General features: G+C 42.2%; 2 protein-coding genes across 2 annotated transcripts; both read left to right on the top strand.

The window, feature by feature from the left end:
* The first annotated feature begins 479 nt into the window (after nt 1-479).
* LOC133055183 (zinc finger protein 271-like) lies at nt 480-16,835 on the top strand. The gene is given in 10 exon segments (XM_061140615.1): nt 480-536; nt 3,660-3,828; nt 9,825-10,435; nt 10,514-11,429; nt 11,432-11,526; nt 12,376-12,428; nt 13,159-13,196; nt 14,646-14,854; nt 16,523-16,644; nt 16,739-16,835. Coding segments are annotated over 10 exon segments (2,367 nt in total).
* A 2,492-nt stretch (nt 16,836-19,327) lies between these two features.
* LOC133055182 (zinc finger protein 665-like) lies at nt 19,328-27,696 on the top strand. The gene is made up of 4 exons (XM_061140614.1): nt 19,328-19,342; nt 23,440-23,566; nt 24,410-24,466; nt 26,201-27,696. Exons 1-4 carry the CDS (start codon nt 19,328-19,330, stop codon nt 27,694-27,696), a joined length of 1,695 nt encoding a protein of 564 aa, XP_060996597.1.

Here is a 27,696-nt window from a genome sequence, read left to right as displayed (position 1 = left end):
TGTACCCCTCCCCCATCAGACACGCTCCTCAGCATCTTGTGTGGGGCCTCGCCCCAGGAATGTGCACAGGTCGCAGATGATTGCGATCTGGATCCTGCATTGAGCACCAGGGCTCTTAGCCTCCACTTCTGAGACTGAGATCAGGCCCTGGGGAAGGGGAGGGCGCTCTGCTCAGAGTGGGACTGGACCAGGGCATGCTGTGTGACCTGAAGGGGATCATGGGGTCAGTGGAGGTGCCCCCTGCTGCTGTGTGCATGAGGCCTCACCAGGAGGGGAGTATGATCCGAGAGAAAGTGTGGAAAAGTCCTTTGTTGGTCTCTGTGCGGGAGTTGACCATCCTGAGTCCCTCCTGAGACAGTGGGCACTGAGGACTGTCTGTTCCACATGGTGAGAGCTTCCCTGTGTGTGTGATTGGGGCTCAGGAACCCTAAGCATTAAACAGCATGTTTTCAACTTTCATGATAGAACTGTGAAGACACATGGACGAAGAAGCGCAGAAGAGGAAAGAACAGGAGTCAGGCATGGCTCTTTCTCAGGTAAGGTCATATTCTCAGTGGGTTCTCACACTGCCTTCCTGAAATGCCCTTCTCTGGACTCGCCAATCGTGTCTGACTGTGGAGGGGCCTTCCCTCAGGGCCTGTCGTCTCCACTTAGATCCTGTCTCCCCATGACCCGGTGACCTGGCCCTTGTGAGGAGGCTCCCCTGGGCACCGTCCTGGGCAGGGCTTCTCACCCACGGGTTGGAGACGGGGTCTCGGTGCTGTTGGGCAGCAGGGGCTGTTTAGGACCCACCTGGATGCGCTGTCTGCTCTCTGTCAACCAGGGTAAAGAAGCTGTACGTGGACCTCAGGTATTAACATGTACAGTACATGGTAAAATCTGCCAGAGAAGGGCAATGAGTGGAAATCAGTTCTGAGTTTTTATAGTACATTTAAAACTAAATGAGCACCTCCTTGAAAACTTAAGTGTTTGAGAATGGAATGGAGCGTTCAGAAAGAGATGTCAGGGCTAGGGGGTGTTTCGTTACACCATCTAATTTAAACTGTAAAGTCAGGCTTACTAACTTTTTTTTCTTTCTTTTTTGACCATACGATGCAGCTTCCAGGGTCTTAGTTTGCTCGGTAGAGATCAAACCTGAAACCCTGCAGTGGAAGTGAGGGATCTTTAACCACTGGACCATGAGGGAATTTTCCAACTTTACTAATCTTGATTCAGTATTTTCTTAATAGAATAAAATAATAAATTTTGGATTTTCTCAATAAGTACATACCTAAAATTAAGGATAAAAATCACATTATGATTTTTAAAATATATTTATTTCCTGTACTGTATCTTCATTGCTTCAGTGTCTTTTCCCTGGTTCTGGCCAGTGGTGGCCACTCTCTGGTTGCGGTGCACAACGCTTCTCATTGCAGTGGCTTCTCTTGTCTTGCAGCACGGGGTCTCGAGCATGCTGGCTTCAGTAGTTTCACCTCCTGGGCTCTAGAGCTCTGGCTCAGGAATTGAGACTCACGGACTTAGTTGCCCCTCAGTATGTGGGATCTCAGGCCAGGCAGCAATCCACATCTCTTGCATTGCCCAGTGGATTCTTCACCACTTACCCATCGGGAGGGCCACATATTTTTAAATACAGGTATTTTATAAAGACTGGAAGAAACCTTCTGTATGTTATTTTCTGCTTGTATTACTTTTTGGTTTTTTTTCAACTAGAATTAGATAATGCTGAGGACTTCCCTTTTGGTACAGTGGCTCAGAATGTGCTTGCCAATGTAGGGTGCACGGGTTCCATCCCAGATCCGGGAAGATGCCTCAGAGCAATTAAGCCCATGGGCCACAGCTACTGAGCCTGTGCTCTAGAGCCCGGAGCCATAACTACAGAAGCCTGCACTCTCTAGAGCCTGTGCTCCAAAACAAGATAAGCCACTGCAATGCCTGTGTCCTGCAGCTGCAACTAGAGAAAGCCCACTCACAGCAAGAAAGACTCAACATAAGCAAAATAAATAACCTTTGAAAAAGAAATAAGGTTGACAAAGGTACTGAATGAAGAAGTAAAATGAAAGAAGAGAATGGGAACCCACTCCAGTATTCTTGTCTGGAGAATTCCATGGATAGAGGAGCTGGTAGGCTGCCATCAGCAGGGTTGCAAAGAGTCTAGCATGAGTAAGCAGGTAAACACAATTTCCACACACAGCAGATTGAGCTCTGAAAAACAAATCTAAGCGTCTAACTTTCTTCTTGCAGATTCTTCATTGACTTCCAGTAGCTTTTGGAATAAAGTCCTCAATCCATAGATCTTGCATAAATTAGCCTCTACCTGGCATTACCCCATCTACATTCCCTGTGTCCCAGTCAGACTGGCTGACTTTCTGTTCACTAAATATCTTCCTGCCTCAGAGCTGGCACTCAGGCTCTTCCCTCTGCTTGCAGCACTCTTCCATTTCCTACCTGGCCAGTCCTAAGTGTTTCTTCCTCACAGAGACTTTGTCTGATTTCTCAGTGTAGGTTAAGACTTTCTGTTTAATCTTGTCTTAGCACCGGGCCTCTGTCAGAGTACTTGTTTCAATAGTACATTAAAATTGTGGATGACATTGGCTGTCTGGCTACTAGAGTGTAAGCTACATCATGTTCATTGCTGTATTTCAAGTTTGAGGCGCACAGCTGACGCTGAATGAATTTTGATAGAATGAAAGAAAAAAAATAGAGACAACTCCTCTTGTTCCAAGCAGTTGTGTGTTTACACATGAATGCATAGATATGTAACTCCGGGGTTTTATTATAGAAACATCATCTCATAAATAATGGTGTATGCTTTCTAGCAGTTTCAGTTGTTATCTTAAGTGTATTTCATGGCGTTAAGTTTTTTCTGCATCATCACATGAATGATGTAAATTGTAGTAGGATTAGTGACATTGTGTGGGTTGCGATGGGAGAAGGTATGACCCTGTAATGTGACCATTTATGCTGTTCTGTTGTATTTCAGCTTCCTTGAACTTGTTTCAGGTATTCTCAGGGAACTCTCTGTGGATGCTCTTTCCTTCTCTGGTAGTTAACTGGTTGATTCTTTAGGTTCAGTTGTCACTCCCAACCACCTCAGCTCAGGTGCTGTTGCCTCATTTCTTTACTATTTGATATGAAGGATTTCTTAAGAGTGACAAAATGTACTCCCCAGTAAGGTGGACTCGAATCTTTCTCTAACGTGCTGTTATGTTGGGGACAAGTTCATCCGTATGACGTCTTGAGAGTAATGCTTAGTGAGTAGGACATGCCGAAACACCTGTCATCAGTGTGATGATGTCTTCATCATCACAAATGTGTGTTCTTTTAAAGTCACTGTGGACTTTATCGTCTCTGAAGACACCAGTCTTGCTGTAGCTCATCTAGATAGTGACACTATGTCACTCCGTGTGTTGAATGGAACACTTCTGCATACACAACCCAGTGTTGGTTTTAATTTGTATATTTTTCATGTATTGTCCACATATGTGACAAATTCATGTTGATTGCAGGAGATCATAATCTTAGGAAAAAAGAGGAAATTATAAATTAGATTAGAGATCAACAGTTTGCTTGAAGCAGCTTGTAATGAATCTATCAGAATATTACTTCAACTGAATTGAGCTTTACGCCTCTCACCTCTTCTCATTTTGTGTGAAATCTAGAATCCTCCTCAGGGCCTGTTGGTGAAATGTGTTTTCATTTCATTTCAGTTGACCTTCAAGGATGTGTTCATAGATTTCACTCCCGAGGAATGGGAATGCCTGGACCCTGCCCAGAGGACCTTGTACAAGGATGTGATGGTGGAGACTCTCAGGAACCTGCTGTCTGTAGGTGAGGATCACTTCCCCCTGAAGTGGGGATCTGCCCTGGGGTACCTCTCCATGTTCCCTCTGTACCTTTTGAGATCCCCTGTTTTTCTTGACTAAGCTCAAAACATTGTTGACTCACACATGTAAAGCTTCGTGATTGGCATCAGGAGTTTAAACTTGTCTTTCCTTCTGGTGACCTCCAATGTGTGATACACAAGGAGTTTTTTCAGAACTTGAGCATTTATAAAGGTGATTTCAAACTTTGAAATATCCAGTTGCCTGTTTTCTAGCCCTGTGTTCTTGGTTCAGTAGTTCTTAGATAGGAACTAGATACTTGCTGCATATTATACTGTATATTATATGGTTCCCTGTGCATTCAGAAGGTGGCAGATAGTAAATTCTTTTGAGAAGTATTTTTCTGTTGGTTTATAATGTCCTCACTCCTTGGCTGACAAAAGAGCTGGATTCTACACCTGCCAATGCAGGAGACCGGGGTACGATCATTGGTCTGAGAAGATCCCACATGTCACAGAGCAGCTACCCCTGTGTGCCTCAACTACGAGCCAGCACTCTAGAGCCTGGAAGCTGCAACTACTGAGCCCACGTAGGACAACCACTGAAGCCTGTGCACCCAGGAGAAGCCACAGCAAGTGAGGAGCACAAGCACTGCAACTGGAACATAGCCCCTACTTGCTGAACTTGGAGAGACGACCAAGCAGCAACAAACACTCCCCCAAGGCAACAGAAATGAATTCACCAATGTATTAACAATAACAGATACATTTATTAAAAAAAGGAGAGGTTGTACTCTGGAAGAAGCCATAGTATGTGGCATTACTTGTGAGTAGGAAGTTCTGTTTCTGATCTGAACGTTATCTCCACTCTTGTGGCACAAGGAGGAAGACCCCTGGATTGTGGACAATGAGGTGCTAATAGCGAAAATCCAGATGAGTGGGAAAGTATCAACAGTGTGATCACAGGTCAACTGTCACAAGGACAGAGAGGAAGCCGCACCATTCATGGGGTTTGGGAAACTCTCCAAGGGGGAGAGTTCTGTGAGAAAACAGATGTTTAATGTTTGTGAATCTCACAGGAGGTTTTTCTTCTCCCTAACTGACGGCTCTGTTCTTCAACTTGCGAAATGTACAGCACCCTCCAGTGGAGCTGTAGCGCCCACAGAGATGAAGGCGAGGTCTTTGTTTTTGGCCTGTCCTGGGTCTTTTGTGCTGTGCGGACTTCTGTCTGCTGGAGACGAGTGAGGGCTACTCTGTAGTTGCGGGGAGCACAGTTTCACATTGTGGTGGTTTCTTTAGTTGTGAAGCACGGGCCCTGGGCACACGGGTGTGAGCAGTTTTGCCATACAAGCTCACTATCTGTAGTTCATCAACTTATTCTCCGTGACATGTGAGGTCTTCCCAGAACAAGAATCGAAGCCGTGTCTCCCGCAGTACTAAGCAGATTCTTACCATGGAGCCACCAGGGTGTTAAGGAAATTAACTAAATAGTCTTGTTTAGGTTTCAAGACAAAGCAGTGCATTCCTCTGACCTTGCTTCTAACCTGCCTGGAAACTGCCTTGAGTGTGAATGTCCTGACTGTCTCCTGTGAGTGCAAGGCTTGCAGCAGCATAGATAAGATAGGGCACAAATCTTGAGATTGTTCAGCCTTTGCAGGGGCCCTTGCCAACCAAGCCCCAGGCTTAGCACCATCCAAGTTGGCTCCTGGATCCTCCTCTCTGCCTACCGTGAGGTAAATAAAGGTAACTTAAAACTGTCGAAAGAGATGTTCCATCTGGAAAAAGAATTACGTGATTTGTGAGGATGATTATCCACATTACAATGTCACATTATATTTTGGCTGATCAAATCTTCACTTTTTAAGTCGACTCTCTTTAGCCGGCCCACAGCTCCAATAGTGTCCCCCATTGCCCTTTCTCTCTCCATTCTCTGTCCTGTTGTGGCCTTTCACCCCTCCCAACCCCTCCTTCTCCCTCTCCATAAGCTAGTCCCCTTCTAACGGCCCCTGTTTCTCAGAGGGGCAGGGAGCCCAGGTTTCCCTACTGTAGCAAATTTCTTTACCCCTTTAGATTCTTCTGACCAAAGACCCCCATCTCCCTCGAGGGATGTCAAAGATTTTTATCAGTCCTTCTGGCCCTGTTATCACAGTCAATTTGAGCAGTGTTCGATTTGTATTTTAGCCATAAAGGTATGACTATAGAAAGGAAAGATAACTTGTTTGATACAGGATGGCCATGATATTGTTTAGACTCTGGAGAAAACTGGTTAAGATGAATTTGTTTTTTCTTTGAAAGTGCAAAATCGGTTCTTTTTACATGTGGAATTAAAAACAGCAAGCTTGTTAAAAAGACCTGCCAAATAAAAAGCTTCAAGTTAACCTTTGCCAGGGCTTTCCAGATGACTGTAGTGGTAAAGAACCTCCCAGCCCCTGGGGGAGACACAGGAGATGTGGATTTGTTCCCTGAGTAGGGAAGATACCCTGGAGAAGTGAATGACAACCCACTCCAGTATTCTTGCCTGGAGAGTCCCATCATGGACAGAGGAGCCTGGTGGGCTAGAGTCCATGGTGTTGCAGGGAGCTGGACAGGACTGAAGTGACTTGCATAGTATGCAACCTTTGCCATGTCCTTGAAATACGTAACCCATTTTTCCAGAGATTTGACTTCGGCAAATTAGAATTTTAAACCACACGGCGGGAGGTGGGAAGAAAAGGGTGAAAGAGACATTTTAAATCTCAAGCAGGAAAGCATGAGAGCTCTCATGTGTGTTGATCTGCACTTATGTTTGTCTCAGTGTGTGTCTTTGTTTTTGGATAATATTGCTGAGGCTAATTTGTAAATGAACTCTAATTCAATTGTTTGTAAAAAAAAAAAAAAAAAGAGTAAGCACTTACAAATCAAACAATTGCAAGAAAAATTAACCTAAATGAATTTCAGGTTCACCTGAACTGGACAATATTCAGTATTAAATATCTAGTATTAATGTTTGTTTGCTAATCTAATTAAGACATCTTGAGTCTTCAACATTGTCTAATACTTTTATTGTACCTAGGTTTAATGTTAAGTAAGTTTGTCAACAGTTAAACTAACTTGAGTGAAGAAACTTTTAAGGAAAGAATGCAAATGCAGTTGGAGCTGTCAGATAAACTCTGTTAGGAATGATTATACTTCAGAATTGTCTTTGTAAAATAGTCAGATCTGAATAACCTGAATTTCTAGGGTTGTGATAAACTACGTGATGAAAGTTCGTTGAATATCTAGGTCATTTCCAAAGAAAATAAGATTCTGAATCACACATTACTGAAAACTCATTTCCTCCTACAGACACACTAAAGAGATTTTGGACTCTTAGAATACGTTTAGTGCCACCCTGGGATGTTCTCTATAAGAAAGCAAATATTCTTAGAGATTGTCACTGGTATTTATGTTCATCAGTATACAAAATGCTAGTATAATGGACACCTCATGGTTGCTTAAGGAAAGTAAGACGTGTGTTTTTAGTAAGAAAGGTATGAGAAATGTGGGCCAAGCACCTTGCTTTGTCCCCCCTGGTTAGTTTGTCTCAGGACCCTCTCCTTGGCTGCACAGGCACACCGTGGATCTTGAAGTAAAGGCTTCTCAGAGGAGCAAACCTCATTATGGCCTGGAATGCTCCTCTGACTTTTAACTCCAAGGAGCCTTTCTGCACTTGTGTACTGTCTCCTTGATCAGACAGGGTTTTTTCCTTTCTTTGTCCTTGCCATGATCAGTCCCTTGAATTAAGAGACAAACTGGCTGTTACCCTGTTGGCTGTAAATTCCTCAACCTGAGCCCACCTATCTCTTATCTCAGGGCATGCAAAGAGGAGGGTAGCTGATTGTAGAAGTCCAACCTGCAGCTCATCCAACTCCTTCCTCAAAATTACATTTTATTAAGTAAAATGGAAAGTACTTCTGACTTACAGATGGCTGTTTCTAAATGAACAAAGTGATGTTTTTAAAAAAAGAGAGAGGTTTCATGGAAAGTGGACTCCAAGAAAAGAGGTCCCAAAAAGTCTTTGTATGTTCTGCAACAATCTGTCCTTTGACTCCTGTCATTTTTGTTGCTTGACTTTGGGTAGCATGTGATGAGGTGTTTCAGAGGGATTTATTTCCCCTTGTTCCCCTCCTGTGGTAATTCGTGCTGTTAGGTGGCATAGACTGTTGCGTGTTTTATAGAAATAATCAGAAGTTACTTTTTTTTTTTTTTTGCTGTGCCACATGGCAGTCTGGTTCTTAGTTCCCCATTCATGGAAGGATTCTGTGCCCCCTACAGTGGAAGCACATGGTCCTAACTACTGGACCACAGGGAGTTTGCCTCAAGAGTTACTTTTGCTTCAAAGATATATTTACTTCCTGTCATTCTTATTGTGACATATCTCTTTTGTCTACAGTACATCGTATATGTTGTTACTTTACATTTCGTTCCCAAGAGAGTTGTCTCTGACTCTAGTTCACAAAGTTTTCCAATCATATTCCTTTATCTTCATAACAGTACATTAAAAATTTATTTACAATTTATTTGTTTTTATCTGCACCAGGTCTTTGTTGCTTCAGGGGCTTTTCTCTGCTTGCAGCAAGCAAGAGCTACACTCTACTTACAGTGCATGAACTTCTCATTCTAGTGGATTCTCTTGTTGCAATGTGTGGATATATATATATTGTTTACAGAATTCTCTATTTTCTCAATGCAATATTTGTTGAACAGTTTCTGACTGCCATTTATTTTTTACATTATTCATTAGAATGCTTCTTTGGCATTGTTTACCATTCCAATGTATTGCCTGATGGATGCTTGTTTGCTCAGTTGCTCAGTCCTGTCTGACTGTTTGTGATCTCATGGACTGTAGCCCTCCAAGCTTTCCTATCCATGGAATTTTTTTCAGGCAAGAATAGTGCACTGGGTTGTGATTTCCTGCTCCAGGGGATCTTTCCGACCCAGGGATTGTATCCCCCTGTGCCGCGTCTTCTGCATTGGCAGGCAGTTCCTTTACCACTGAGTCACCTCTCTAGTCCTGTATGTTCTTCACCATTTAAACATGTATAAGTATGCATAAAGTGTGTACAGTATACCATTAGTTTCTCCTCAATTATGAGAGAGCAGTGCGCTTAGTACAAAGTAGGATGAGCTTTGAGGTCATGGTGGGAAAATATGTTTTCTTTGCAAACTGACATGAGTTTGCATAAAATGAATGTTTTCTGATTGTGTTTGAACCTACACTACCCTAAAATTAATTTGAATTACATATGATCACTCTTTTTTAAAGAGTTCTATTCCTTTAGTGTTCTATAGTTTTAAGATTATCATTGCGAAGATTCGTAATTCTGTTCAGGATGGATATGACTTTTGGTATAATATCAAGTGTTCAACAAGAAATTATTTATGAATTGTAACTAATAGAATACCTGTGGTTCTTTATGTCTTGTAGATATGTCTCATATGCATATGATCAAGAAATTACAGGAAAAAGCAAGCAGTGGTAAAGGGGAAATTTTTCAAAGAGTGATGTTTGAAAGAGCTGAAAGCCTTGACATCAAAGATTTTCACCTCAGGAAGATCCAGGAAAATATACATTATTTTGATTGTCTGTGGACAGATGATGAAAGAAATGACAAAGGAATGTCTACATCCCATTACAAAAACCTCACTGATGGAAGAGATCATCCTAGTAGAAGTGATGCAGGAAATAGACCTTTTGAAAGGCACAGAGCAAGCTTTCAGGATGAATTGCAGATTGTACAACCTGAAGGGATAATTGTTGAATGTAGTCAAGTTGTGACCAATGTCAGCGCCTCAGGTTTATCACCTCAGAGAACTCGTAATGTGTGTGAAGGGTTTTCTCATAAACCTGAGAATGCTGTCATGCATCTTTCAGAACTGTTACCAGACGATGAAACACAAAAGAAAAGACCTTACAAATGTACTGAGTGTGACATAACCTTTCTTGAGGATTCAGAACTCACTAGACACCAAATAATCCATACAGGAAGAAAACCATATAAATGCAATGTGTGTGGCAAGGCTTTTAATGAAACTACAAAACTTGCAATTCATTGGAGATATCATATGAGAAAGAAACCATATAAATGTGATTTATGTGGCAAGGCCTTTAGTCAAACTTCAAACCTTGCAGTTCATCAGAGAATTCATACTGGAGAGAAGCCATACAAATGCAATGTATGTGACAAGGCATTTAGTCATACTGCAAATCTTACTGTTCATCAGCGACTTCATACTGGAGAGAAACCATATAAATGTGATGTATGTGGCAAGGCCTTTATTCAAACCTCAAACCTTGCAGTTCATCAGAGAATTCATACTGGAGAGAAGCCATACAAATGCAATGTATGTGACAAGGCATTTAGGCATACTGCAAATCTTACTGTTCATCAGAGACTTCATACTGGAGAGAAACCATATAAATGTGATGTATGTGGCAAGGCCTTTAATGAAGCTGCAAAGCTTGCAGTTCATCAAAGATTCCATACGGGAGAGAAACCATATAAATGTGATATATGTGGCAGAGGCTTTAGTCAAACTGCAAACCTTGCAGTTCATCGGAGAATTCATACTGGAGAGAAACCATATACATGTGATGTATGTGGCCTATGCTTTATTCAAAACTCACAACTTGAAATTCATCAGAGAACTCATACAGGGGAGAAACCATATAAGTGTGATGTATGTGGCAAAGGCTTTGGTGAAACTTCAAGCCTTGCAGTTCATCGGAGAATTCATACTGGAGAGAAACCATATAAATGCCATGTATGTGGCAAGGCCTTTGCTGCAAATTCAGGCCTTGCAGTTCATCGGCGAATTCACACTGGAGAGAAACCATACAAATGTGATGTCTGTGGCAAGGCGTTTAGTCGTAGTGGACACCTTGCTGTTCATCAGAGAGTTCATACTGGAGAGAAACCATATAATTGTGGTATATGTGGCAAGGCGTTCAGTGGAACTTCAAGCCTTACTGTTCATCAGAGAGTTCATACAGGAGAGAAACCATATAAATGTGATATATGTGGCAAGGCCTTTAGTCAATCTACAGGCCTTGCAGTTCATCAGAGAATTCATACTGGAGAGAAACCATATAAATGTGATGTATGTGGCAAGGCCTTTAATCATACTACAAGACTTACACTTCATCAGAGAGTTCATACTGGAGAGAAGCCATACAAATGCAATATATGTAACAAGGCATTTAATCATACTGCAAACCTGACTGTTCATCGGAGAATTCATACTGGAGAGAAACCAAATAAGTGTGATGTATGTGGGAAGACCTTTAGTCAAACTTCAAACCTTGCAGTTCATCAGAGAATTCATACTGGAGAGAAGCCATATAAATGTGATATATGTGGCAAGGCTTTCAGAGTAATTTCAAACGTTGCTGTTCATCGAAGAGTTCATACTGGAGAGAAACCATATAAATGTGATGTGTGTGGCAAGGCGTTTAGCCGTACTGGAAACCTTGCTGTTCATCAGAGAATTCATACTGGTGAGAAACCGTATAAATGTGATGTGTGTGGCGAGGCGTTTAGTCGTACTGGAAACCTTGCTGTTCATCGGAGAGTTCATACTGAAGAGAAACCATGTATTGTGGTATATGTGCCAAGGCCTTCAGTGTAAGTTCAAGCCTTGGTGTTCACCAGAGAGTTAATACTGGAGAGAAACCATATAAATGTGTTGTATGTGGGAAGGCATTTGTTTGTACTTGAAACCTTGGTATTCATCAGAGAGTTCATACTGGAGAGTAACCATATAAATGAGGTGTATGTGGCAGGGCTTTCAGTGTGAATGCACTCCTTGCAGTTCATCAGAGAATTCATACTTAACTTTAGAAGTATAAAAATTGTGACAAACCATTTAGGATCAGTCATCCATAACTCATCACCAGGCAGTTCAAATAGGAGAGAAACCATATAAATATAATGTATATGGCCAGTGCTTTACTTGAAATGACGAACTTAGAAACCATCAGAGAACTCACACTAGAGAGAAACATTAGAAATGTGACAGTTGTGAGAAACATTTTAGTGCAAATGTGAGTGACAAAGCATTTAGTCTGTTCAGGGCTTATAATTCAGAGAATTCATGCTGTATAGAAAACATACCAGTGAAATGAATGTGGCAGAGTTTCTAGTGCATGTTTAGCGTGAACTCCCCATTAGGCAGTTCACACAGGAGAGAAACCACATAAATGTTATTTATGTGGCAAACCCTTCAGTCACAAGAAATGATGTTGCAGATCATCTGAGAATTCATACTGCAGTGAAAACTTAAACATGTAGAGAATGCAGTAAAATATATCAAGTTCTTGACCCTCAGAAAATTCAACCTGGAGGAAAACTACACAAATGTGTTAGGTGTGGGAAAGCTTTGATTGTGTGTTCAGGCCTAAGTCACCATCAGTTAATTTTTTTTTTTTTTTAACAATACTGTGATGGTTTTTGCTGTACATCAACACTAATAGGCCATACACGTACAAATGTCCCCTCCCTCCTGAACCCACCTCTCTCACCACCGTATCCCTCCAGATTGTCCCAGAGCACAAGCTCGTACATCAGACTCCCTCTGCCTCTTACATAAGGTAATATATGTTTCAGTGCTAATCTGTTAAATCCTGCCATCCTGTTTGTTTTGTTTTTTTCAGTAGGTTTTCCTTAGCGTTGCTTTTTCTATCCACTTGTTATGACTGAGATTTAATGTTTAATTTACATTTCTTTCCTGCCTTACACTAACAAATACATGAGTCAGTTGGTTATTTTGAGACTTTTGTAATGTTAAAATGCACGTAGACAATGACAGGGAACATAGTAGGTGTTCTGTAAATATAAAGAAAGACAGTTTCTTTAGGACTTGAGTTCTGTCAGGTAATACACAAAGAAATATTTATAAATAGTGCCACGTTGATAATTTTGATGAAAATAAATTCTAGTGTCTTCTTAAAGACTTTATATTTTACAATGTGCTTTGTTGTCCACAACTGACAGATCTTTCCAAAGCAGACAACAAAAAAATGAGAGAAAATATATTACAATTTTTCAACAAGAAGTAAATTGCCTAATTACCATCTAGTGATCATATAGTAATGTCATTCCATTACATTGAAGTATTGACTTAAGTAGTAGTTATTATGATGTAAACAAGTTCTGTTTATATAAGTATTTGAAGTTTTGTCGTCATAAGCATGGAACAGAAACTTTTATAAAGAAGAATACATTTCTCATTAAAAGTTTTTTTCTCTCTTTAATAATGTTTAAAATTTATTTTTGTCTCTGCTAAGTCGTCATTGTGCTGGCTTCTTTCTCTTTTTGCAGCAATCGGGCTGTGAATTCTCCACAGAAACTTGGCTGGGGTATGGTTGGAGACTGGCATTTTGATGCTCCTTTTGCTCAGTCCAGAGGACTCAATGTCTTTTTGTTTGTTTGGCTGTGCTTAGCCTCTTTTTTTTTTTCCCTGCCTGTGTGCTTTCTCTAGCTGCAGCAAGAAGTGACTTTCTAGTTACTTGTGTGCAGGCTTCTCATTGCTGGGGCTGCTGCTGTTGCAGAGCACAGGCTCAGTACTTGTGTTGCACGGGCTTAGTTGCTCTGAGGCACGTGGTATCCTCACAGACCAGGGATCAAACCCAGGTCCTATGCGTTGGCAGGTAGATTATTTACCACTGGACAACCAGGGAAATTCTACTTGGTGTCTTAATAGGAGGACTCCAAGTACAGTTTGGTTCAGTCGCTCGGTTATGTCCGATTCTTTGTGACCCCATGGACTGTCTTTTTAACTCAGTGTATGTTAATACACTGCCAAACAAAATTGGGGTCATCAACCAATAACTGGGAGATCTGAAAACCAGGAGAGACTCCCCCAATTTATCTGGCCTTGCTGAAGAGGTGGATGGTCCCAAGAAACCCTTCCTGAAATCCCAAGGCTAGAATGTCCAAAGCACAGTATGGTGCCTGCTTTTCTCAATCCTGCATTCCCCTCAGGGTGCACTTTCGCTGGGCCACTGCAGTGACTAATAAGCTTGGTACTTGAAGAAGTGTAATGTCGGGACATTTTTCTCCTTAGAAGTGTTAGTATGAAGTAGCCCTTTCTAAGAGTTGTGTGTTTCAAATTCTAGCTTGTCATCCCTACAGAAAGCCAGTTCTTGTTTACTTAAACTGCTTAGATTAATTCTAATTGCAGGAATATTCCTGGGTGCAGCTAGCACCCCACATCCAGCCCCACCCCAGCAGCACCCCACATCAACCCCAACCTGGCCACCACACCAGATTTCAGTTCCCAGGGCTCTGAATCACTTCAGCTTCATCAACAGAATTCCAAGTACAGTTTGGTTCAGTTGCTCAGTCATGTCCGATTCTTTGTGACCCCATGGACTGCAGCACGCCAGGCCTCCCTGTCCATCAACTCCCAGAATTTACTCAAACTCATTGTGTCGGTGATGCCATCCAACCATCTTATCCTCTGTCGTCGGACATGCAGTACTCCAAATGTTAAGCCAAACCCTTTCTTTCCGTTGTGATTATCCCACAGAATTTTAAGGTTTTATTAAAACTGTTACAGTTAGTTTAAGTAATGAGCAATCAATGGTGCAACATAAGACGTGAGAGACCCTCAAGTACTCCTTAACCCTGACAAGATACCTCTGGAACCAAAGGGAGGAACAGGCTGGTCGGTGTACGCTCGGCCCCGCTCGGCCCCGCTCGGCCCCGCTCGGCCCCGCTCGGCCCCGCTCGGCCCCGCTCGGCCCCGCTCGGCCCCGCTCGGCCCCCGCTCGGCCCCCGCTCGGCCCCCGCTCGGCCCCTCTCAGCCCCGCTCGGCCCCCGCTCGGCCCCGCTCGGCCCCGCTCGGCTCGGCCCCGCTCGACCCCGCTCGGCCCCGCTCGGCTCGGCCCCGCTCGACCCCTCTCGACCCCACACGTACAGACGCAGGCGGGTGTCCAAGGCTCCTCCGACCCTCGTTGTCCCTTTCTCCTGGAACCTACCGCTTAGGAATCTCTGGTGTGTCCCCTCGAAGGACGTGAGTTTACATTAATTCCTGAGGCCGAGACTTGGTAGGTGCGGTCGCCCCGGGAATAGTGAGGTACTGCGTTTTGCTTTTTAGTCTTTTTAAGCTCCGTGCATAGGATCCCCTCTACTCCATATGTGTGTTCTAGGGTCACTTTGGACCTTCCTAATCCCCCAGCTGTTCCTCCCCAAGTGAATTCAGTTGTTACCTTGAGAGGCCCGTGGTCTAATTTCCTTACAGAGTAAAATCCTGAGGTAACATATATCTTGCACGAAATATATAGTAATTTGTAGGGGGGGAAAGTCATTATAATTGAGACATGGCACTTAATAATTTTGTAAATATAGCAAAACACTTGTTCAGGAAGTAGCTTAGAATTTCATCTTTGCAACTGGTGGTGGAGCTGGAATTCTTCCTCGAGTGTTGCTCCTGCTGCTAAGTCACTTCAGTCGTGTCCGACCCTGTGTGACCCCGTAGACGGCAGCCCACCATGCTCCCCCGTGCCTGGGATTCCCCAGGCAAGAACACTGGAGTGGGTTGCCATTTCCTTCTCCTCTCGAGTGTTAGGGAGGCGTTTTACTGTCCTTTCCTGGTTTATATGACCAGGGTAATAAATTGACTACAGAGACTCTCCATTTTAGGAGATAAATTTCAGTGATGCTGGTTATTGGTATGAGCTCTAGAATCAAAGAAAAATATAAAATGGTCTCTATGCTCAGACATTTCCAACTCTTTGAGACCCCATGGAGTGTAGCCCGCCAGGTTCCTCTGTCCATGGGATTTCCCAGACAAGAATACTGGAGTGTGTTGCCATTTCCTGATCCTGGGGATCTTCTGCCTCAGGGATAAAATCCCCATCTCTTGCATCTCCATTGGCAGCAGGATTCTTTACCACTGAGCCATGTGGGAAGCCTCTTTGGCCTGATACTAGTGTTTTATTTGAATTAAAGAAGTGAGTTTTGGTTGGTAGTTTTCCAGTCAATGAGACCCAGTGTGGATAATGCTGAATTATGGATTGCTGACAAGTGCAGTGGAAAGTGGTGTATAATAGTGGGAAAATATCTTAAGAGAGCAGAGAATCTGAAGACATTTGAGAGATAGTTTTAGATTTTGTGTACTAAGGTTGACTGTCAGTGCTACACTAAACCTAAGATGATTATGTGGGGCAGGTGGACAAGGAGCAGTTAGGTTCAAGTAATGAGCCCTGGTCATTTGTGGGAATGTTAGTGGTAGAATATTCTCAGAGATAAAAAAATTGGTTGAAAATGCTTCTAGCTAAAAGACCTTTGATAGAGTTGAGTAGGAGTGGGTTGTCTTCATTAATTAAAATTAATTGGAGAAGGGAGGTTGTCCTAGAATTGTGAAGCCAGTGACACGAGTGCTGTACAGAGCTGTGTGGGATGTACAGACAGGGTTATTAATAGGCTCAGGTCTAGATGTGCAACATGTGGGCTGATTGGATAGTAAGATAATAAGAATGGAAGCCTGTGAGGATTGGTAATCCAGTTAATGGGAGATTTCATAATGAAGGCTGTAGTCGTAAAAGGCTTTGCTTTCAGCAGTTTATCTACTCAGAGTGGGGGATACTGATTTTACTCAGGTTAGAGTGGCCAGAAGCTTTGAAATCCAAGGGTCTATGAAGGAGGCCCCCCTTCCTTAAAGGGCTGGTGTATCTTCCAGTTAGCTCAGTCGGGGACAACAGGTGGCAGTGAGATTGGGGCCTTTCTCTGTGACTTCTTCAATGAGCTCAATCAAGCCAAATCTCAAGGACCGTTAAAACTTTGTGATATCCCCAGTTCCTGGTATGTTTTCCCAGGAGGGCCAGTTTCTTGGTCTCCATACTGAGTGCCCAGTGCCCTTGCATTTGCAGCTTGTGTGTTTCTGTGTGTTGCCCAGGCCCAGTGGTCTCTGCTGTTTAGCAGTGTTGCTTAACAGAGCACAGAAGAGTGGTGACAAAATGTGGAAAGTGGAGAGGAGGCTGTCGGAGATCTAGGAGAGTTGTGAGAGGAGGGAAGTTTCGACCTCTGGATGAGCCCTCTGAATGGTGTATGCGTGTGTTACAAGCATAGTGGTGTGACTCAGTTCAAACTTGCTCTCCTGCCTGAGAGTGGCCAGTGCTTTAGTGATTCTGGCAAATGTTTTAGAAGGCATTCAAACCTTACAGATCGTGAAAGAAAATCATACTGAGAAGAAGCCATACATTTAGAGTGCAGTAAATCTTAAGGGGACCATAAGGTAACCTGTATATGAGAGAAAGGATGTAAATGTAATATATGTGACCAGTGCTTCAGTCCAAGTCTCATTAGTCATATCATCAGGGAATTCATAATGGAGAGAAAGCAAATGGAATGAGTGTGGCACATGCATCAGGTAGCATTCAGTTCTAAAAAGACATCAGGTGATCCATATGCAAGAGACCTTACAAATGTAATCGTTGTGGTGAGGCTTTTGTCAGGTGTTTCCATTTAGGCTTCATGAAAAAATTGATACTATAATACCCAGAAGCTATGTTGATGTAATGAGTGTGTCAAGGCTTTCAGACAACAGGCTGAATTTTAAGATTCAGTAAAGAAGTCATTCTGAAGGAACAGCTTACAAAAGTGATAGAGTGTGTAAAACCTTTACTTAGGGCTCATATCTCACCAGTCATCAGATGATCCATACGTGGGAGATCCTTACAAGTGTATGCAATGTGGCAAGACTTTTAGGTGCTGCCTTAAACTTAGGATTCATCAAATACTTTATACTTAGAAATGCAATGACTATGGCAGTTTTTACAATTACTACTCACTCTCTAGGTATGTAGGAATATATATCCTGGAGACAAGCCACACAAATATGTTTGTAGGAAGGAGTTTTGTGAAATAGCACAGCTTGGGGACGATACTAGAGCAATGCCTTATAGACGCAATTGGAGTGGAAAGAGTTTCACCTTGAATTGAAGTATATGCAATAAGAGTCCATATTGAAGAGAAGTCATGGAACTGTGTCGGCAAGGGCTTTCTCAAGACTTCAGAGTGTATTAGCCTTAAAAATACATTAGGATGGTATCATCTGCATATCTGAGGTTGTTGATATTTCTCTCAGAAGTCTTGACTCTAGCTTTTGATTCATCCGGCCCAGCATTTCTTGTGATGCACTCTGCATATAAGTTAAATAAGCCGAGTGACAACATACTCCTTTCCTAATTTTAAACCAGCCAGTTGTTCCATTTCTAGTTCTGTTGCTTCTTGATCTGTATACAGGTTTCTCAGCAGACAGGTAAGGTGGTCTGGTACTCCCATCTCTTATAAATTCCCACAGTGTGTTGAGATCCACACAGTCAAAGTCTTTAGAATAGTCAGTGAAGGAGTAGTAGATGACATATTATTGAGCCATAAAAAAAATGAAGATTTTTGCCACTTAGGATAACCTGGATAAATGTAGAGAACATTATGCTAAGTGAACTAAGGCAGAGAAAGACAGCTATTGTATGGTCTCACTTACATGTAGAATCTACTAGAGTGAAAGTCAGTAACAGCCAATAGGATGGTGGTTTTCTAGATCTGGGAGTTGGGGAAGATGGGGAGATGTTAAGGTATGAACCTTTGAGTTGTAAAATGAGTAAGTTCTGGGGAGCTATGTGCAGCATTCTAACTGTAGTAAATTCTTCTGTGTTACTACATACTTTAAATTTGCCAGTAGACTAAATCTTAAGTGTTGTCACTGTACAAAACATGGAAACTGGGAGTTGATGGTTGTGTTGATGACTGGATTGTGATAAATATTCCACAGTGTATCCATCTATCAAACGGTCACATCATGCATGGTAAGTGTACACATATCCATTTCATTAGTTCTATGTCAGTAAGTCTGGAAAAGAAGAAAGTAGTAGGTGGACTGGGTTTGCCATATTTAGTGGTGTTCAACCCATGTTTCCCATGAGATCCATGAAGCATTTTGCAAAACCATGTATGGTACCCCCTGCCCTATCAGACATCCTCAGATACTTGTGTGGGTCCTAGTCCCAAGTATGTTCACAGTGCAGCAAATCTGATCTGAATCCTGTGTTGAGCACCAAGGTTCTTAGCCTCCACTTCTGAGACTGAGATCAGCCCCAGGGATGAGGAGGCCAGTCTGCTCTGAGTGGGGATGGACCAGGGCCTGCTCTGTGACCTGAAGGAGATCGTTGGGTCAGCAGAGGTACCCCCTGCTGCTGCGTACATGAGGCCGCACCAGGAGAGGAGTGTGATCTGAGGGAAAGTGTCGGAAAGCTCCTGTGTGGGGTCTCTGTGCTGGAATTGACTGTCCTGAGTCCCTCCTGAGACAGTGGGCACAGGGGACTGTCTCTTCCTCATGGTGAGGGCTTCCCTGCATGTGTGGTTCAGGCTGAGGAAGGGAGTGTGTTGACCCTAAGCATTAAACAACATGTTTTCCACTTTTATGATGAAACTGTGAAGACACATGGACGAAGAAGCGCAGAAGAGGAAAGAACAGGAGTCAGGCATGGCTCTCTCTCAGGTAAGGTCATATTTTCAGTGGATTCTCACACTGCCTTCCTGAAATGCCCTTCTCTGGACTCGTCAATTGTGTCTGACTCTGGAGTATCCTATCTGACTCCTGTACACACACACTCACCCGGGGCGTTCCCTCAGGGCCTGTCGTCTCTACTTAGATCCCGTCTCCCCATGACCCGGTGACCTGGCCCTTGTGAGGAGGCTCCCCTGGGCACCGTCCTGGGCAGGGCTTCTCACCCATGGGTCTCGGTGCTGTTGAGCAGTAGGGACTGTTTAGGGCCCATCTGAATGCACTGTCTGCTCTCTGTCAACCAGGGTAAAGAAGCTGTATGTGGACCTCAGGTATTAACATGTACAGTACACGGTAAAATCTGGAAAAGAGGCCAATGAGGGGAAATCAGTTCTGACTTTTTATAGAACATTTGAAACTAAATGAGCACCTCCTTGAAAACTTAAGTGTTTGGGAATGGAACGTTCAAAAGAGTTGTCAGGGCTAGGGAGTGTTTCGTTATACTGTCTAATTTAAACTGTAAAATCAGGTTTACAAATTTTTTTTTTCTTTCTTTTTTGACCACATGATGCAGCTTTCAGGGTCTTAGTTCACTGTGTAAGGATCAAACCTGAAACCCTGCAGTGGAAGTGAGGGATCTTAACCACAGGACCATGAGGGAGTTCTCCAACTTTACTGATCTTGATGAAAGGTTGTTGCTGAACGAAAAGATGCCAGGATTCTTGGCCTCTGGAGGAGAAGTATTCAATCCGGGGCCAGAGACTAGGCTTGATCGCTCAGAGCTTTCATGTAATAAAGTTTTATTAAAGTATAAAGGAGATAGAGAAAGCTTCTGACATAGGCATCAGAAGGGGGCAGAAAGAGTACCCGCCTCCTAGTCTTCAGTTGGATGTTATATAGTCACTAGCAGTCTGTTAATGAAAGAAAGGAATGTCTTAAAACTCAAAATGGCACCAGGCCCCTCATACATAAGATGCAGTTTGGAATAATCTTGGCACCAGATGATTCATCCCCATGCCATAAAGCGATTGACTTGAATCTTGTAGAAGGGCAGGTTACCATACAAATAGCTTTGTTTACATAGATTAGGGGAACAATATGTGAGTATAACATATTGGTTTGTCAAATAGGTTCTGAGCCACTAGGCGAAAGGGACTTGAAGGCATAATCTGGGGTAAATGCATAGTACATTAACATAGCTTAAGACAAACATTTCCCTAAGAAAAATGCATTGGTTAACTCAAGGTTTGAGAATAGTTAGCTTCAGGTGAAACCAGGAGTCATTATGGCAACACAATATTTTAAGAGAAACCTCCTTTTAAATTTGTATAGAGAAGGGAAAAATATATCACTAGTTTGTTTCCTCCTGCAGCTTAAGAGAGATAAAAATGCCTGACACTTGCAGCCTGTTTCCTCTATTTGGAGACCCCTGGCCTTCCTGCCTGTTACCCTGTCATTGATTCAGTATTTTCTTATTGGGATAAAATAATAAATTTTGGATTTTGTTAGTAAGTACATACCTAAAATTAATGATAAAAATCACATTATTATTTTAAAATATATTTATTTCCTGTACTTCATCTTCATTGCTTCAGTGTCTTTTCCCTGGTTCTGGCCAGTGGTGGCCACTCTCTGGTTGCGGTGCGCATACTTCTCATTGCAGTGGTTTCTCTTGTCTTGCAGCATAGGGTCTTGAGTGTGCTGGCTTTAGTAGTTTCACCTCCTGGGCTCTCCGGCTCTGGCTCAGGAATTGAGACTCAAGTCTTAGTTGCCCCTCAGTGTGTGGGATCTCAGACCAGGAACAACCCACATCTCTTGCATTGCCCAGTGGATTCTTCACCACTTACCCATTGGGAGGCCCAGATATTTTTAAAGACAGGTATTTTATAAAGATTGGAAGAAACCTTCGGTATGTTATTTTCTGCTTGTATTACTTTTTAGTTTTTTTGAACCAGAATAAGATAATGTCAAGGACTTCCATGGTGGTACAGTGGCTCAGAATGTGCTTGCCAACATAGGGTGCACGGGTTCCATCCCAGGTCCGGGATGATGCCTCAGAGCAACTAAGCCCATGGGCTACAACTACTGAGCCTGTGCTCTAGAGCCCGGGAGCCATAACTACAGAAGCCTGCACTCTCTAGAGCCTGTGCTCCAAAACAAGAGAAGCCACTGCAGTGAGAAGCCCCGGCACTGCAGCTGAAAGTAGAGAAAGCCCACTCACAACAATGAAGACCAAACATAAGCAAAATAAGTTTTGCAAAAGAAATAGAATGTTGACAAAGTTAATGAAGAAGTAAAATGAAAGAAGAGAATGAGAACCCACTGCAGTATTCTTGCCTGGTGAATTCCATGGATAGAGGAGCTGGCAGGCTGCCGTCAGTGGGGTTGCAAAGAGTCTGGCATGAGTAAGCAGGTAAACACAACTTCCACACACAGCAGATTGAGCTCTGAAAAACAAATCTAAGCGTCTAACTTTCCTCTTGCAGATTCTTCAGAGACTTCCAGTACCTTTTGGAATAAAGTCCTAAATCCATAGATCTTGCATAAATAAGCCTCTACCTGGCATTACCCCATCTACATTCCCTGTGTCCCAGTCACACTGGCTGACTTTCTGTTCAGTAAATATCTTCCAGCCTCAGAGTTGTCACTGAAGCTGCTCTCTGTGCTTGCAACACTCTTCCATTTCCCACCTTGCCCATCCTAAGTGTTTCTTCCTCACAGAGACCTTGTCTGATTTCTCAATGTACATTAAGACGTGTTTAATCTTGTCTTAGTACCGGGACTGTGTCAGAGCACTTATTTCGATAGTAACTTTATAATTGTGGGTGGAATTGCCTGGCTGGCTGCTGGAGTGTAAGGTCCATCATGTTCACTGCTGTATTTCAAGTTTGGGGTGCAAAGCTGACACTGAATAAATTTTGATAGAATGAAAGAAAAAAAGTAAAGAACTCTTCTTGTTTCTTTTTTTTTTCTTTTTTTCCCATGTATTTTTATTAGTTGGAGGCTAATTACTTTACAATATTGTAGTGGTTTTTTACATACATTGACATGAATCAGCCATGGATTTACATCTGTTCTCCATCCTGATCCCCCTCCCACCTCTATATCCATCCCATCCCTCTGGGTCTTCCCAGTGCACCAGCCCTGAGCACTTGTCTCATGCATCCAACCTGGGCTGGTGATCTGTTTCACCCTTGATAGTATACTTGTTTCAATGCTGTTCTCTCTGAACATCCCACCCTCCCCTTCTCCCACACAGTCTAAAAGTATGTTCTGTACATCTGTGTCTCTGTCTTGTTTCAATCAATTGTGTCCATGAAAAAAAATTGTGTCCAAGAAAAAAAATGAAGACAACTCCTCTTGTTTCAAGCAATTGTGTGTTTACACATGCATGCATGAATGCATGAATATGTACCTCGATGGTTTTATTACAAAACCATCATCTCATAAATGGTGTGTGCTTTGTAGCAGTTTCAATTGTATCTTAAGTGTATTTCATGGTGTTAAGTTTTTTCTGCATCATCACATGAATGATGTAAATTGTAGCAATAGATATTGTGTGGGTTGCGATGGGAGAGGGTATGACCCTGTAATGTGACCATTTATGCTCTTATAGTGAATTTCAGCTTCCTTGAACTTGTTTTGGGTATTCTCAGGGAACTCTCTGTGGATGTTCTTTCCTTCTCTGGTAGTTAACTGGTTGATTCTTTAGGTTCAGTTGTCACTCCCAACCACCTGGACTCAGGTGCTGTTGCCTCATTTCTTAACTGTTCGATCTGAGCGATTTCTTAGAGTGACAGAGTTTTCTCCCCAGTAAGGTGGACTCAGATCTTTCTCTAACGTGCTGTGTGTTGATGACAAGTTCATCCGTGTGACGTCTTTAGAGTAATGCTTAGTGTGTAGGACGTGCTGGAACACCTGTTGTTAGTGTGATGATGTCGTCATCAACAGTTTGCTTCAAGCAGCTTTTAATGGATCTATCAGAATTTTACTTCAACTGAATTGAGCTTTACGCCTCTCACCTCTTCTCATTTTGTGTGAAATCTAGAATCCTCCTCAGGGCCCGTTGGTGAAATGCGTTTTCATTTCAGGCACAGTTGACCTTCAAGGATGTGTTCATAGATTTCACTCCCGAGGAATGGGAATGCCTGGACCCTGCCCAGAGAACCCTGTACAAGGACGTGATGGTGGAGACCCTCAGGAACCTGCTGTCTGTGGGTGAGGATCACTTCCCCCTGAAGTGGGGATCTGCCCTGGGGTACCTCTCCATGTTCCCTCTGTACCTTTTGAGATCCCCTGTTTTTCTTGACTAAGCTCAAAACATTGTTGACTCACACATGTAAAGCTTCGTGATTGGCATCAGGAGTTTAAACTTGTCTTTCCTTCTGGTGACCTGCCAATGTGTGTTACATAAGGAGTTTTTTCAGAACTTGAGCATTTATAAAGGTGATTTCAAACTTTGAAATATCCAGTTGCCTGTTTTCTAGCCCTGTGTTCTTGGTTCAGTAGTTCTTAGAGAGGAACTAGATACCTGCTGCATTTTGTACTGTATGTTATACTGTTCCCTGTGCATTCAAAAGGAGGCAGATAGTAAATTCATTAGAAAAGTATTTTCCTGTTGGTTTATAATGTCCTCACCCCTTGGCTGACAAAAGAGCTGGATTCTACATCTGCCAATGCAGGAGACACAGGTTTGATCCTTGCTCTGGGAAGATGCCACATGTCACAGAGCAGCTACGCCTGTGTGCCTCAACTACAAGCCAGCACTCTAGAGCCTGGAAGCTGCAACTACTGAGCCCACATGGGACAACCACTGAAGCCCGTGCACTCAGGAGAAGCCGCAGCAAGTGAGGAACACGAGCACTGTATCTGGAGCGTAGCCCCTACTTACTGAACTTGGAGAAAAGACCAAACAGCAATGAACACTCCCCTGAGCCAAAAGAAATGAATACATTGAAAATTAAAATATTAAATTAATATCTATTAAAAATAGTAGATACATTTATTAAAAGAAAGGTTGGATTCTAGAAGAAGCCACAGTATGTGGCATTATGTGAGTAGGAATTTCTGTTTTTGATTTGAACATTATCTCCATACAAAGAGGAAGACCCCTGGATTGTGGAGAATGAGGTGCTAATAGTGAAAATCCAGATGAGTGGGAAAGTATCAACAGTGTGATCACAGGTCAACTGTCACAAGGACAGAGAGGAAGCCGCACCATTCATGGGGTTTGGGAAACTCTCCAAGGGGGAGAGTTCTGTGAGAAAACAGATGTTTAATGTTTGTGAATCTCACAGGAGGTTTTTCTTCTCCCTAACTGATGGCTCTGTTCTTCAACATGTGAAATGTACAGCACCCTCCAGTGGAGCTGTAGCGCCCACAGAGATGAAGGCGAGGTCTTTGTTTTTGGCCTGTCCTGGGTCTTTTGTGCTGTGTGGACTTCTGTCTGCTGGAGACGAGTGAGGGCTACTCTGTAGTTGCGGGGAGCACAGTTTCTCATTGTGGTGGTTTCTTTAGTTGTGAAGCACGGGCCCTGGGCACACGGGCGTGAGCAGTTTTGCCATACAAGCTCACTATCTGTAGTTCATCAACTTATTCTCGGTGACGGATTCTTTACCTCTGAGCCACAAGGGAAGCCCCAAAGCTTGTTCGTTTACATATATCTTGAGCCAATGAACTGGGTGAGTTTAGGTTACTGTGTAGATAGGGAGTTGATGTATTGTGTGATTACCGTACAAGTAGAGAATGTTTCTCATATTTTTTGTTTTTTAAAAATGACAGTCTTTTTGTATTACACAATATAACTGACATGAGCCACTCATTAATGTCATAAAATGACTATATGTCTATCTACTGATATATTTTATGTCTATCTACTGATAGATTTCTAACAGGTGTTTTAAAAAGTATTTATTTTTTTATTTTTTAAATTATTTTAGGGAATTCCCTGACAGTCCAGTGGATAGGATTCAGTAGTTTCACTGCAGCAAGCCTGGATCTAATCTATGATCAGGGAACCAAGATTTTGTAAGTCACATAGTCCAGCAAAAAAAAAAAAAAAAAAAATATATATATATATATATATAGTTTACGGAATTCTTTATTTTCTCAACGCAGTATTTGTTGAACAGTTACTAACTGCCATTTATTTTTTACGTTATTCATTAGAATGCTTCTTTTGCATTGTTTACCGTTCGAGTGTATTGCCTGTTTGATGCTTGTTTGCTCAGTTGCTCAGTCCTGTCTGACTCTTTGTGATCTCATGGACTGTAGCCCTCCAAGCTTTCCTATCCATGGAATTTTTTTCAGGCAAGAATAGTGCACTGGGTTGTGATTTCCTGCTCCAGGGGATCTTTCTGACCCAGGGATTGTATCCCCCTTGCCATGTCTTCTGCATTGGCAGGCATTTTCTTTACCACTGAGTCACCTCTCTAGTCCTGTATGTTCTTTAGCATTTAAACATATATAAGTATTCATAAAGTGTGTACAGTATAACATTAGTTTCTCCTCAATTATGAGACAGCAGTGTGTTTAGTACAAGGTAGGATGAGCCTTGATGTCATGGTGGGAAAATACGTTTTCTTTTCAAACTGACATGAGTTTGCTTAAAATGAATGTTTTCTGATTGTGTTTGAAACGACACTACCCTAAAATTAATTTGAATTGCATATGATCACTCTTTTTTAAAGAGTTCTATTCCTTTAGTTTTGTATAGTTTTAAGATCATTGCAAAGATTCGTAATTCTGTTCAGGATGGATATGACTTTTGGTATAATATCATGTGCTCAACAGGAAAGAATTGATTTATGCATTGTCACTAATAGAATACCTGTGGTTCTTTATGTCTTGTAGATATGTCTCATATACATATGATCAAGAAATTACAGGTAAAAGCAAACAGTGGTAAAGGGGAAATTTTTCAAAGAGTGATGTTTGGAAAAACTGAATGCCTTGAAATCAAAGATTTTTGCCCCAGGAAGATCCTGGAAAATATAGATGACTTTGATTCTCTCTGGACACATGATGAAAGAACTGACAAAGGAATGTCTACATCCCATAACAAAAACCTCACTGATGGAAGAGATCATCCTAGTAGAAGTGATGCAGGAAATAGACCTTTTGAAAGGCACAGAGCAAGCTTTCAGGATGAATTGCAGATGGTACAATCTGAAGGGATAATTTTTGAATGTAGTCAAGTTGTGACAAATGTCAGGGCCACAGGTTTACCACCTCAGAGAACTGGTAATGTCTGCAAAGGCTTTTCTCATAAACATGAGGATGCTCTTATGCATCCTTCAGAACTGTTACCAGACCATGAAACACAAAAGAAAAGACCTTACAAATGTACTGAGTGTGACATAACCTTTCTTGAGGACTCAGAACTCACTCGACATCAAAGAATCCATACCGGAGGAAAACCATATAAATGCAATGTGTGTGGCAAGGCTTTTAATCAAACTAGACAACTTGCAATTCATTGGAGAATTCATACTGGGGAGAAACCACACAAATGTGATGTATGTGGCAAGGCTTTTATTCAAATTGGAAACCTTGCAGTTCATCAGAGACTTCATACTGGAAAGAAACCATATAAATGTGATGTATGTGGCAAGGCTTTTATTCAAATTGGAAACCTTGCAGTTCATCAGAGACTTCATACTGGAAAGAAACCATATAAATGTGATGTATGTGGCAAGGCTTTCATTCAAACTGCACACCTTGCAGTTCATCAGAGAATTCATACTGGCGAGAAACCATATAAATGTGATATATGTGGCAAGGCCTTTAGTCAAACTTCAAGCCTTGCAGTTCATCAGAGAATTCATACTGGTGAGAAACCATATACATGTGATATATGTGGTAAGGCCTTTAATCAGACTGCAAATCTTGGACTTCATCGGAAAATTCATACTGGAGAGAAGCCATATAAATGTGATATATGTGGCAAGGCCTTTATTCAAACTACAAGCCTTGCAGTTCATCAGAGAATTCATACTGGAGAGAAGCCATACAAATGTGATGTGTGTGACAAGGCGTTTACTCGTACTGGACACCTTGCTGTTCATCGGAGAGTTCATACTGGAGAGAAACCATATAATTGTGGTATATGCGGCAAGGCTTTCAGGGGACGTTCAAGCCTTACTGTTCATCAGGGAGTTCATACTGGAGAGAAACCATATAAATGTGATGTATGTGGCAAGGCCTTTAGACAAACCTCAAACCTTGCAGTTCACCAGAGAATTCATACTGGAGAGAAACCATATAAATGTGATGTATGTGGCAAGGCCTTTATTCAAACCTCAAACCTTGCAGTTCATCAGAGAATTCATACTGGACAGAAATCTTAA

This window comes from Dama dama, chromosome 4 (genome assembly GCF_033118175.1).
Source record: "Dama dama isolate Ldn47 chromosome 4, ASM3311817v1, whole genome shotgun sequence".
NCBI lineage: Eukaryota > Metazoa > Chordata > Mammalia > Artiodactyla > Cervidae > Dama > Dama dama.
This window is presented reverse-complemented; position numbering and strand designations above follow the sequence as displayed.

Bases quoted from the DNA above. Each gene is read 5' to 3' on its own strand.
- LOC133055182 (XM_061140614.1), top strand. The intron at 23,567-24,409 runs GTGAGGATCACT...TTATGTGAGTAG, and splicing joins CAGGAACCTGCTGTCTGTGG to GAATTTCTGTTTTTGATTTG. The intron at 24,467-26,200 runs GTGGAGAATGAG...TATGTCTTGTAG, and splicing joins AAGAGGAAGACCCCTGGATT to ATATGTCTCATATACATATG.